This window comes from Zychaea mexicana (genome assembly GCF_025766255.1).
Source record: "Zychaea mexicana strain RSA 1403 chromosome Unknown BDB00scaffold_264, whole genome shotgun sequence".
Lineage (NCBI taxonomy): Eukaryota > Fungi > Mucoromycota > Mucoromycetes > Mucorales > Lichtheimiaceae > Zychaea > Zychaea mexicana.
The window spans coordinates 1,291-14,894 of record NW_026516927.1 but is presented as its reverse complement, the minus strand read 5'-3'; the positions used below and the strand labels follow the sequence as shown (position 1 = coordinate 14,894).

The 13,604-nt window shown below is 35.9% G+C and overlaps 1 protein-coding gene across 1 annotated transcript; it reads left to right on the top strand.

The window, feature by feature from the left end:
* Positions 1-210: 210 nt before the first annotated feature.
* On the top strand, positions 211-1,876 carry BDB00DRAFT_777602 (uncharacterized protein; the record flags this gene model as incomplete). The annotated part of the gene is made up of 8 exons (XM_053120319.1): positions 211-282; positions 360-460; positions 544-700; positions 775-878; positions 968-1,090; positions 1,182-1,444; positions 1,527-1,669; positions 1,745-1,876. Coding segments are annotated over 8 exons (1,095 nt in total), but the record flags the coding sequence as incomplete, so codon positions are not given.
* Positions 1,877-13,604: the final 11,728 nt, after the last annotated feature.

Genomic DNA, 13,604 nt, shown 5'->3' with positions numbered 1-13,604 from the left:
AATACCGAACAACTTGAAGAGGAAAAAGGCGATGCTCTAGTAAAAAGATGTGATCTCCTCTATAATTAAATATACTTTATTTTTATTATCTATTATTAACTTCTTGTTCTATTATTATCTTAGATCTCTGACAGCGAAACCGACGATGGCTCTTTCAACCCTGATAGCCAAAGTGAATGTTCATCAGAAACTTCAAAAATCTGTTGAAAACAAAAATTTGCCTATGATTACTTGGTTGGTGGTGGTTTGGAACAATATGATCGCCCATCTAATTGCAAAAAGGTTGGTATACTTCTATCCTCTCTCTCGAAAAAACCATGAGATTTATTTCGTGCTAACTAACCTCTGTTAAATAGTAGATCAGTTCGGATATGGATCTGGTAGATGAATTCTTAAAGTATCGGTCGGATGCCGTGAAAGAGGCAAAGGAGCTCGAATTGTTATCAATAGTTGATAGATTGTAAGTCTGTGTGTGTTAATTCAGCATGTACAAATCGACTATTAAAAGACCCTGAATAGCTAATATGATGTGATTGTGTTTAGGGCACTTAACTTTATCTACTACATTACACCATCGTCAGCGATTGGAAATAAAATGGATCCATTTGTCTGGTCTACTATGGTCAAAAGTGTCAAAGCTGAGCATCGTATAGACGATATTAGTAATAAATATGTTTTATGGATGATGAAGATTAGTCAGGTAAGTAAATAATATATATCATATTTATATTTATCAAAGCGAATATATATATTTATACTTGCTACTATATATAGGCTGCCAGAAGAAATATTGATGAAGCAAAGACATTGGTCAGAAAATGGGCAGTAGAAGATGATTCAGAAGAAACCACACTGTATCAGGACATCTTATGTGACATGTAGGTTTAAATATTGACGATGCTGGATACCTATATTAAACAACAGAGGCTAATAGTCCTATTTTTATTTATTTATGTATTTATTGAAGGTTCAAATCGTATTCCGATGTATATGATCCATCAAAATTTAATGAAGACACGTTTGTCAAAGATACCCTCACACCCATCCTTAAGAATTACTTTCCAAATGACCAATTGATAAGTACAGAAGGGTATATATATTTATATATAGTTATTATTATAAAATAGTATATCTATAATGAGGATCTGATCTAACATATGAATAAATAAATTAATACATAGCACAAATGGCGAAATCATTGGATCGAAAGAAAGAAAGAAAGTATTTGGTTCCGAATCAGGTGGAAAACAAGGAGATTTTATTGTTTATACGTGTAATGGAGCCAAAAGCCAACTACTTTGCTTAATGGAATGTAAACCTCCACGAGCAGGAAATAGCGACGATCTGTTCAAGGCAGCAAACTGTCTAAAAGATTGTATAGAAAAGTCTGTTAGAGATGGTGTTGATTGCAATGACTTCGAATTATATGCTATTGTATCTGAAGGTATATTTAGACTTTATTTTTATGTTGTTATCTATTTATGTATCGTCAAAATTGGATCTGACTTTCTTGTTTTGTTTTATAGGATACCGTTGTCGTGTTCTTTGTCTAGATTTAAAGTATCATGGAATGTACAGATTGGTAGATGTGGGCACGTTTCATATTCCTACAAGTATTAACAACATGGACACTATGCTCGGTGTATTTCAAGTAATGAATCATGTACGAGTAAGTTACTATGATTATTTTACTACAAGTGGATTTGAATAAGGAGGATAGGCTCTGATTAAATTACTTTTGTAGATAATGGTTTTAGAAGCTACAAGATTATGTAAAAAAAGCATCAGAATTAAAGAAAACAACAGCCAAGACATGACACTTCCTTCGTTCGATTCGCTGGTTCGCATTTTGGAATATAATGTATATCGAGATTGATATGGTTGGTATCCATACAAATCACTTATTATAAATATACTGTTTGTATTTTTAGGTTTTAAAGATGTTACAAAATAATGAAAAAGCTCTTGATCGTGCTCGTTGCAAATTGTGCTTTAAAGAAGAATAAGTAAATATAATCCCTTTTTTATTCTTATATATCTTATTCTGATGATTAACTTGTACGTTTCTAGAAATGAAAATAATGTATATGAAAAATTAAGAATGGTCCAAGGATGAAGCTATAAAAAACATTACTGAATACGTAGCCAGAAGGAACAAGCACATGTAACCAAGCTTTTATATCATTAGCAGTGCGGTCCCTGTTTGGAGTTCAAATTAGACGTCACTTCTTTATATCAAGGAAAGCTTGTTTCTGATTTTTTTACTCAATATAAGATGTAGTTATAGCACCTCATATGAATTAATTAGATTTTTTAATGCTTCATTATTACGTATTATATAAACTTTGCCATCCAAAACCGGTTGTTATTGAAATACATGCTGTCATATATATAAAGGATATTGTTGAATAATAAATAAATTTTGGAAACTGAAAGTATTAAGCAGAAGGATTATTTTGATATTTATTAAAGGATATCTACTAGATTGTGAATATTACCAATTACGTGGGTGCGATTTATAGTGGACATTGGTACCATCTTATATTAAAGGTTCTCATTATATGCAGTACATGCTTTTGTCAAAAGTAAATCTTATTATTCTATAGGTATATATCAGTTTAATTGAGCATGTAATATGGACAACTTTCTTTAGCAGCCAATTGACAGAACAATATGTATCTTTTATTTTTTACAGTGTGGCAAGGACAACTGTATTATCCAAACAATTACTATTCTTGTCCCCAAATATTACCTATATCTATATATATATACAACACCCAACAAGAAATATATGCGTGATCAGTTCTTCGCTACCTTATGATAGTGTAAGATAATACCCTCTTTGCAGTATAACCTTTATTACAGTAGTTAAAAATAATAATAAACCATTTATAATACTTTTTTTAAGGGCTTATAATATGTCATAAGAGTGGGTTATGGATAAGATATACTTCTATGGATAAACGGAACCTTAAGATGGATCCAAATAAAGAAGGCAGAAAGTGTATGCATATAACGCAGGCCCTTATTATTTACATTTTCTTAGCAAAGAGATGTAGGCCTAAGCTAAATAAAATTGATTGCTCAGCTTCAGATTTTCCTTCACTAGAGTTTATCAGGCCATAGGTACACTTATTCTTAGTACCTTTTACAGTGTCTAGATGCTTTGCTGGTTTTTTGTATTCCTAGAAAAAAACAATACTTATTATCAGCTACTGAAGATATAAAAAAAACAACTACTTAAAAATAATTCAGTAATACTTACATACAACAATGAACTTATGGCAGCAACAGTGGTTACATCAAACATTTTGGTATTATCATACAGTAGACTTGTAAAATGGCTGTACAATGCAGCTAAAATTTTTTTAGTAAAGTGTTCCCTGATCATGTCTGAATGATGGAATTCTTTTAACAGCAAGATATCTTCAATGGCTCTAATAAATAAAGCATTTATGATTATGAGTATATGTAATACGAAATTATCACTTCGTCAACAGTGTTGCCTAGCCATATATACAGAATTTCGTGGACATCACTTTCCAAACACACTCCTTCATTATTACTTACGATCTCTCCTGCTTCTCTTTGGTACGAATAAAATATATCTATAAGTGTGATATTGTGTGCCTTCTTATTTGGCGACTCCTGCTGATAGATACACAAAAAAAGTTAAATTCATTTTTAACTGTAACAATATAACATCTCTTATTTTTTTTATACATAACAAATAAATACCTCTGGTTCTTCATCACTTCTTCTCTTTCGATTCTGCAGTTAAAAAAACAATATTGTGTCAATGAAACTTGTATGTCACTCAAGGTTGGTTAGAAATATATCATACGAAACAATTACTGAATTACTTATGCTATTGCTACTACTATTACTACTACTGCTTTCTGCTATCACTACTTGTACTGCCTAGGCTCCTTGAATTGTACGATCGTACTAAATATATTACTCTCTCTGCTCCAAGTTTTACAGCTCTACCTGTATATATCATTGTTGGATGTGTCCTAAGACAATTGACAGATAAAATTTATATTCTAATCTTTGAAACTTATTAAATAGTAAAAATTAAATATTTTTAATAATATTGAAAATGTTTACTGAGCCTTATATAAATTTAAAAAAAGTATTTAATAATGAGGATACAGCATTATTATATTTGATAAATAATAATTATATTAATAAATATAAGGAATGTTCATATTGTAATAAGAAAACAAAATCATATTTAAATATGAAAATTTATAGATGTAGAAATTATAAATGTAGGAAAGCATTTTCACCTTTAAAAGGAACAATATTTTCAAAAATAAAGCTTCCTCTGGATTTACAATTACATATATCAAATGATATCTTATTAAAAATGCTATATAGTAGTATTGCTGCAACTTTACAAATCAATAGAAATACTGTAACATTATATCATAAATTATTTAGGAAGTATTTAAAAGATAGATTACATTTTAATAAAAACATAAAAATAGGAGGTCAGAATTAAATTGTTGAAATAGATGAATCAAAAATTGCAAAAAGAAAAAATAATAAAGGTTATAAAGTTGAAGGTGCTTGGGTTATTAGAGGCATTGAATGAAAGTCTTTTAAAAAATAAAATAAAAATAAAAATAAAAAAATTATTTTTAGCTCCTATAAAAAAAGGGATATTATTGGTATTGACAAAAGTATTGTAAAATATGTTAAAAAAGGAACAACAATATATACAGATGAATAGAGAGGCTTTAATAATTTTAAAAATATAGGATATAAACATAAAACTATAGATCATAAAAAATATTTCAAAGATCCAATAACATAAGTTCATACAAATACAATAGAAGGAATATGGAATGGATTAGATAAAGTATTAATCTAAAAAATAGAAATAAGAATGATATTCTATTATATTTAAGGGAATATTAATGGAGAAAATATAATAGAGAATATAATATTTGGAAACAATTTTTTAAAGATTTAAATATAAAAATTTTTTACCAACGGAAAAGACGATTGTTATCGGGATCATGAAACATAGGACTTATTACTGGATCCAAATAATTAGTGATGAGCTCGGTTTCCTTGACAATGTAATTCTTTTCAGTCTTGGATAATTTGGTAACACTGATGTTGATTTTAGTTGATAGATAATGCTTTTTTCATAAGTGGTATAGCATGTGTGATTTGCATAATATTTACCAGTTGATGAGTATTTGAAGGATGGGAATATTGTGATCTTGAGTACGTTCCATCATGTTGGCTAATTGGATGATAGCCTTGGTACGACTCATTCCCTTGTCACCCTCTTTTAATTGCTATAAATGGAAGATGCAAAAAGCATCTCCTTCTCTCTCTCTCATTTCTCATTTTATCCTCGACTTACTTCAACAATATCTTTGATTTTCTTGAATAAGCTTGTATCAAATTCAATGCTTCGATCAAAGTATTTGTTTTTGAAATCCGTATAAATTGTATCCAGTATATCAATGCCAAATAACTCGATCATATCATCATCACTGGTATCAGGACAAAGCAACATGACGTGATACAATGACCTATAGTCAATTTCAATAATAAGCTTAGATGCATTCTTTGTTAACTATTTGTTTCTTCTAAAATAATACTTACATTACTTTTTGAAGGTGGGAGGATACATGTAAGTTATGTTTGTTTGCAATATCCAATGACTTCATTTTATATCGATGCCAACGATCAGTTATGTCGAATCCAGCTGGCAGATATTGGTGAACTTCAGGAATCAATCCTATTGTTAACGGGGCTGGTATTGTAGTGGTTGAATTTCGTTGGGATCCTCTTTGACTACCAAGTGCATCTTCATCTTCGTCGTCGCTATCATCACTGTTGTCGTTATTATCACCACCCTCATCTTCCATATCTTGGTTTTCAGTAGTAATTGTTGTTGGTGGTGCTGTGGGAGCAGGAGTGGAGCTGGTACCCTATGATAGCAGTTTTAATGTATATATGAGATAACAATTTTCATTCCAAGTCAGTCACGGTATAATATTTTTACCATCCCTATTTTGTTTACCTCTATACGATTTGAGAGCTCTTGTCCTAGTCTTTGCGCTGTTGAACGTAATACGACTGAGCCACTGATCAAAAAAGCTTGCTTTGTTTTTGTATTTTCAAAGCATCTTTCCCAGTTCACATCCGCTTGACCAGCTAATGATCTCTTTCCCTTCTTTTGATACATCTTTTGGAGTATTCGGAACTTCCGAATTAGTCCTTTTTTCGCTTTCGTGGCAGAGTTGTTTTGAATCAACCATTCGTCGATAGCATCCTGATTCTCTGTGTCTGCAACAAAGGTTTCGATATTTGGCTGGCCTCCTTTTTGTATGATATGCCAAGAATATATCTCCGAATTTCGAATGTATGTTGCTATGGGTATTAGTTACCATAGTATTAGTTGCTAGCTTCTAAAATGCATAAATTATAGCTTACTAGTATTCAAGGTTGCCATGGTTATTGTTACTGAGAAACCTGAAAGTAATGTGCAGTCGTGTGTATCTCCTTTTATATGAGAGGCGGACATCCCAAAGATATTAATTACGAGCACTTGTTCAATAGAAGGGAATAGAACAGTCTCGCATATATGATACACTGTTCGTCCCATCACGCAGTACGCCTCTGTCTAAATTGCGACACACGTGACTGCAGAGAAAATAAACTCTCACTTGGGGGGATCTTCCCCCTGAAAAAGGAAGCGAATAGAACAAGTCCTGTTACATTCTAACTTCCCGATTACTTTAGTTAATTGTATTATCTATTTACGAACACTTGTTCAATAGAAAGGAATAGAACTGTTCTTCGCATGTATGATACACTGCTCGTCCAATCACGCAGTACGCCTCTGTCAAAATTGCGACACGCATGATTGTGGAGAAAATTAACTCTCGCTTGGGGATATTCCCCAAAAAAAAAAAGAAGGGAATAGAACAAGCTCTGTTACATTTTAACTTCCCGATTAGTTTAGTTCATTGTATTATCCCACCTCTTTGGTGACACCCAAATATGTTTTTGTATTGCGTCAATAGCTTTTGCTGCTACGAGCAGTCGTGTGCATTTTTTTGATAGCCCTTAGGCAAATTGATTTTTATTCTGACAGAGAGTCCAGGAGGAGTGACTGACTATCAGTACCGATACATATATGAAAGTAGGGACAAAGGATGAACATACATGGAAAGAAGCAAAGACAAAGAGAAGATAAAGCTAAATATTTGTTCGTTGAAATATGACAGAGGCATGAGCCGCCACCGCCTGTGGTGTAAATAGCTGGTTATCAAAGATGACAGCCTAGTGCGCGCACCATATGGCTTGGATGATGGCGATGCATAGGAGTGCAGTCAGTTCGAATTCTGTGGCATTCTGCATAGCTCGGCTGATTGTAACAAGGTCAGGGTCCGCGAGATTGATCAGTGCCAATGTCAGCCGCAGCAGTCCTGTGCATTATTTTATGATGAGCAAAATGAAATGGAGTATGAAATGTAATATGGGCTGCCCAGGAGAATAAAAAACTAAAAAATATGACTCCAGTCCATTGAAAGAACAAGGAATGCCACGATATATAAGCCAGATGCCCTAGGTAGCAATTGCATTCGTATACATCGAATAATTGATTGTGTTTTTATGATTACATCTCCAAGTTATTTATAAGTAGTGATAGGTAAGTTTTTTTATTTATTATTTTCTTGGTTTTCATACAACAAAAAGAAAGCTTTTTGAATTCTTGAGATGACTGGCAGTCTTTTAATACAATGAAGCTCTTTTTAAGGTAACAGCAACAGATTTGTTCTTGTAAAACGTTTTAAATTTGACATATCAAAAGGTGTGCCCCATTAGATGAGTGCATCCTTTCTTTTTGTTTAGAGGTGATTCATGGGGAACCAAACACAGCAAAGGAAGCCTATCGGCCGTACCACTTCGGTGGTCACACACTTTAAATAGTTCCCGTGGAGGTCAGCATGCCCGTGATGGACTTGTGCCAGAGCATCTTATTTCTTGAAATTAGGCATGACGCCCTGAGTGACGGTTGCTGCGTTCATCTGCGCGCATGTTCGAATCAAAAGCAATCGGTAGCGTCGCTGTGTTTGGTTTCGCTCCCTACTTCTATTGCTATGCATGAGACTGTTTCTGGATTGGTCAAGGACAGAGATACATGTCGATAATCTAGCTTTTGGGTGGATAATTTGGATAGAAAACTAAATGCTTACACAAACCATTATGCACTATTACCAGTACTGTGGAGTTTCCAGTTAATACCTCTTTACATTCATTACTTTAATATATGATTTTCCAATTCATCTTATTCCACAAGGAAGCGACCACATGCCTATTGGCGTAAGTCACTATAGACTCCCGCTTAAATAATACCACTCTTCTCTCTACTCTAGTAAGCTTTATAATACATGTCTGCTTTCTGTTTCATATCTTTTTTATCTGTATTACAAAATACTTGTTCCTGTGTTCATAAATTTAAGATATACTTCATTAACAAGCTGCATTGTAACGCATAATGATGATATTTGCGGCAAAAAAGCATTGTGATAGCCTCGTGTTTTACTATGTAGTTTCTAGCGGATATACGCTATGAAAATCAGTGTATCACACGAGTAGAATATGTGTACAGTAGGATAAGGCGAGAATTTGAAGATTGCGAACAATTCTCATACACCATCAACGGCTTCTCTTCCGCTGTACCGAATGAAGACAATGACGGTTGGTTAGCCATTGGCTTTTGATACGAACACCCCCTTCCATTTTTAATCCTCATCAGGTTATCATACACACATCCTATAAATATATACTTGTGGGGTGTCCGCAAAATTATGTATACCTAAGTGGTTTGTTCTTTTATTTCTCATAGGTACCATATAATGGGATAGCCATATATCAAAGTGATGAAAATATGATGTTCCTTGAAGGTATAGAGTAAATCTGATCAACATCGCTATTTAACTTATACCAGAATATATAAAATGAAGAGAGTGGTGCTCGAGAAGAGAGGAAATTATTGTATAGGAAGTAGTAGAATGATTAATCCAGTGTAAAGGGTCCAGCACGCACTGTCTTTCGTCGTCACGATTTTTTATCTGCAGATAACGCCACTTTGTTTTATGCGGGCCATCAACATTACCCATTGATCGGTATGTCTTTATACACATCGAGTTGATAATAGGCCATCCATCCTGATAATGTGTCCTTTCGTATCGTTGGTAGCCCAATGATGGTTATTGAGATGCTGCATAATAATGGGCAGAGGATTCTTGCTGTCGGACGATGGACCTTGCATTGGCAAATTTAGCGATGGCTCATAAGCGTATTCGTCAAAGTCTAGCTTTTTCTAATCACTGTCTGGATTAATTGCAACAGGTCGTTGATAAGTGTCTGCAGCGATCTGTGCAAAGTCAGGCGTAAGGAACTAATAATCAAATGGGCAAGATTCCGGGGGTCGTGGAGCATCAAGTGCGTAAGATAGTGATATTTCAGTGCGCCGTAAATTCTCACTCATTAATACATAGTGCTGTATATATCCTTGTTTATCTTGAAGCACTCCAGCATTTGTAACTTGACCAACATAAAAGCCTCTTGATTGCCGTGTACATGATGTGCGATTGTGCGGAAGCCACAGAAGTCTTCGAGCATAATGTCGACAGTTGTTTCAATGAACTTGCGAGGGATGATTGTATGAACGAAGAACTTCAACTTGGGTACAAAATCTTTTTTGAATCTACAATAAATAGTTTATGGATAGCTGCAAAGTATTTGTTAGCTAAAATTTCATCAGAAGAGCACGTACCTTTTGTTCGTGCTTTCAAGGAAGTTCATCTCCGGAACCTTTCTTTTCCCTTGTTGAGGAAAACGTAGATTTTATCATCCTCTGTGTTGCTGCCTTCGGAGAGTTCCTCTGATTCGTTGGCGTTTCTACTTTGAAAGCGTTGCTGGCTATCCTTTTCATCTAGTTCGAACGTTACGGTAAATCGTGCATTTTTTGTGTTAGCAGGGCGTTCTTTGGTCTGCACATTGCTTGGTAATTCGATGTCGCTAACGTCGAAACCCATTGTATATTCGTCGAGAATCCCATCGATACTACTAAGTAAATCGGATCTTTGCTGATCCGACCGCATATTGTAGAGAGCATCATGCAGCTTCTGTAGTAACCTGTTCTGTTGCTCTGATACAATTGCTTCACGAGTAATACACCTTTTGGAAACTATCTGTGGATAAATAACTTTCATATGAGAATATAAAGTATATTACAGGCACTTAATATAGTCACAGTATTACTATAGCAGAGGATTATATGATACCTCTGTCATATTTCAAACGCCATCGATCAGGAATATCCGACAAGCTTATACGTACTTAATCTTTTCGTGCGCTATTATGTTGACACGGCAGTCCATACTTTAGTGTGGTACCACACCAGCTGTCGCTTGAGTCAAGATGGTATTTATCGCAGTTATCACAAGCTCGTTTGAGCTCCCTTCAGAGTCCATTCAAAGCAAAATACGAAATAGTGCCAAAGAGCTCTTGCATCACAGCTGATTCACGCTTTCCATAAAGTGGCATTATATGTCTTCCTTGCAAAAACTGAGTCTCTTCATCAGCCAATTAGTACAAAATTTTGATTAGCATATCTGTTAACACATTAACTTTTCAATCCGAAAACAAAGGGTGTAGCTCATACCGATTTACGCATGACACGATCAATTGCTTTGACCGTTTTAAACAAGCTTCCGGTGGTTTGCATTGTATCTTTGATGCGCCAGTGTGTCCCTTCAATACGCGATGATGCCCTCATTCCGATGTTTATGATAAAGTCTTCCAGCATAACAAGCACCCCATTTCTCCTTATATTCAAGGCAGCTATATAATATAATATATTACAGCTGGTTAGCACATCTCGGCAAAAGCTCCAGTCAAAGATTGGATAAAGGTAGTTAACATACCCGTTGAGATAGTCCATCGTTTCTCTTTCTTTTTGCTTGCCAGCAAACGTATTGCAGACGTTGCATCATCTTCAGTATCTCTGAGACTGTCGTTCTCGCTATTGCTGCTGTCGTCATGATACTTCGCTTTGGACTTTGTTTTCTTGTGCTTTTTGGATCGCTTATGGTTTCCGTTGGCATACGCAAGAGCACCTTTTTCAATCAGAGACTTATAAGCGTCAATGGCAGCCTGGAAAGTCGCTTCGTCTTTTTTACAACATAAACCATTTGCTTAATGATGGATTTGGCTTCGCCTATCTCTTCGCTGTTCGCTGGAAAGCAGCTACTGAAGATGCTACGTAAATGCTGCTCCATATGCCACCCGCAAAGTATATGCTCTGCATCTTTGAAAGTTGATTCGATGGCGTTGATCAAAGCTCTACTTTCGTTGTCCGTAATGAAGATGCGTACGTTTCCTTCTGGTCATTTGACTTGACGCATAGTCCGAAGGAGCCAGGTGTACGACTCTTCTTTCTCGTTTACCAAGAAAGCAGAGGTAATAAGCACGTTCTTGAGATTGGATGCACCGAGATGACTGACACCAACAACAGTGACAATAGGCATTTTGGTTCTGCTCGTTTTGTATGTCGCATCGATAGCAATGATCTCATTGAATCGTCGTGCTTTTGCTATGCTCATTTTATGGGTAAAAAAAGGGCGTCGGGACTTTTACCTGTGCCGTCTAGCTTACCACTAGCTATATAGTTGTTACCAACGAGGAACTCAAATATCCTACTGAAGCCGCCAAGATTATCATCAAGGAATATTTGCGCACGAAAATTGTATAGATCCCTCATGGTCATAATTGCGCCGTCTTCGTGTGTCTGAACTTCTCGATGTATCTTAAGGGGTCTGACGGAATTATCTGTCAATGATAATATTTGCTGCTCGGTATGGAGAGTTGGCGTGCGGTGTTGGTGGTAATACTTAGGAGGCTTGTCGAAGGAGTGGTTGTGCTCGTTGTCGTTGCCGACCTTCGTTACTTTCCAGTGCTTATCCTTCTCGGACCACCTTAGGTTCATGGTCCATTGGCAGCCGGTCGTTTTCGTCGCTGAGTTTGGCGTCCCCGCGTTTTTTTAGTTACTATATGTGGGTTGCGATAGCTTCTACCATGTGCGCACTGGATCACAATTTTTACGTTCTTCTCACTTCGTTTAGTTAAAGCGGCAAAGTTGTATTTTTTGGCTTGCTCCTTAATTGCTTTCACAATTCGCTTATTTGATCCGGTGTAAGTAGTGTCAGTCAATTGCTCCATAGTGTTGAGATAGTAGGGTGATAAACGTAGGTAGAAAGTCGAAGATATAACATTAAAGTATACTGTTTATTGAGGAGCATTTGTATACTTTATCTAAACTACTGTACTGCACATAAACACATCCGTAGAGACACCCTAGAAAGTTTTAAAAGCATTAAAGAATGTTTTTCATGTACCTTTTATGGTTCTTTTTTGTTAAGATATCGAAAGATGTATAATAACAATATGTAACAAGTGAACAAATCCAGTGAACACATCATTGCGGACACCCCCACAGGTATATATTTATAGGATGTGTGTAACCTGATGAGGAATAAAAAATAGAAGGGTGTGTCCGTATTAAAAGCCTTAGCCATTTCTACAGCAGCAAAGGAATGCGAAGATAATAAAGTGACAATAACGACAGCATAAACGCAAAACAGTAAGAACAGCATGTTACTGAACCTCTTCAGAACTATATGAGCTCCTATGTAGCATAGATGTGACGTTCGATATTGCTCAGAACCTCGGAAAAGGCTGCGTTGACAAGAATCGTTTTGCGGCACTGACAATATCGCTTCAATTCTACGAGCTCGGTGACGGATTTATTTTTCGTGAGCCTGTACTTTGTTCTCTCGATTGCGACGCTATGCCCAAAATTGCCCAAAATTTGAAACCACAATATCTGGAATATCAAGGAGTTGTGTGGAGGATCCGGCAAGTTCGGATCACTCTGCGAAGTTCTGATGAAGAGGGAAAAGTCTTTGCTTGAATGAGATCTTATTCTCAGCTCCTGCCAATCATAAAAATACACGGTCCATCAAAAAGACTGAAAAAAAATATGCGTCATCAGTTAAAAATCCAGTAACCATTTGAACAACGGTTGCTACGATAACACGCTTTTATGGCGTGCGGCTTGTTAATCCCCAGAAAAAAGTCAAAAGCACGGACCAGGAATTTCTCGCTTCTGTGGTCCCTATTGGCCGATTTCACTTTGCATGCGTCATTTGTGTGGACAGAAATTAGCATTCGTTGTATCCTTGTCCCATACAATCGCACAGCCACCAAACCCGCATACTCTGGCCGTCCATAGGTCACTCGTGACACTAGCGCGCCATCGGATCCTAGTGTCAGATATCTTTATCCTCGACTTTCACCTCGGCCTGAGGCGAAAAACGATGGATGAACTAGAACGCTTCCCTCGGATCATTTCCAGTCTCTACTCCTTGCTTGACGCGGGACAACCTCTACACTAAGCTTTCTTCTACCGCGCCTGTTTCAGTTTTAATCTAGTGGCAGAGGAATTTGATCCAGCAACAGCACCTCATGATGTCCAGCTTCTTCTCCGTTGGTGTAAATTT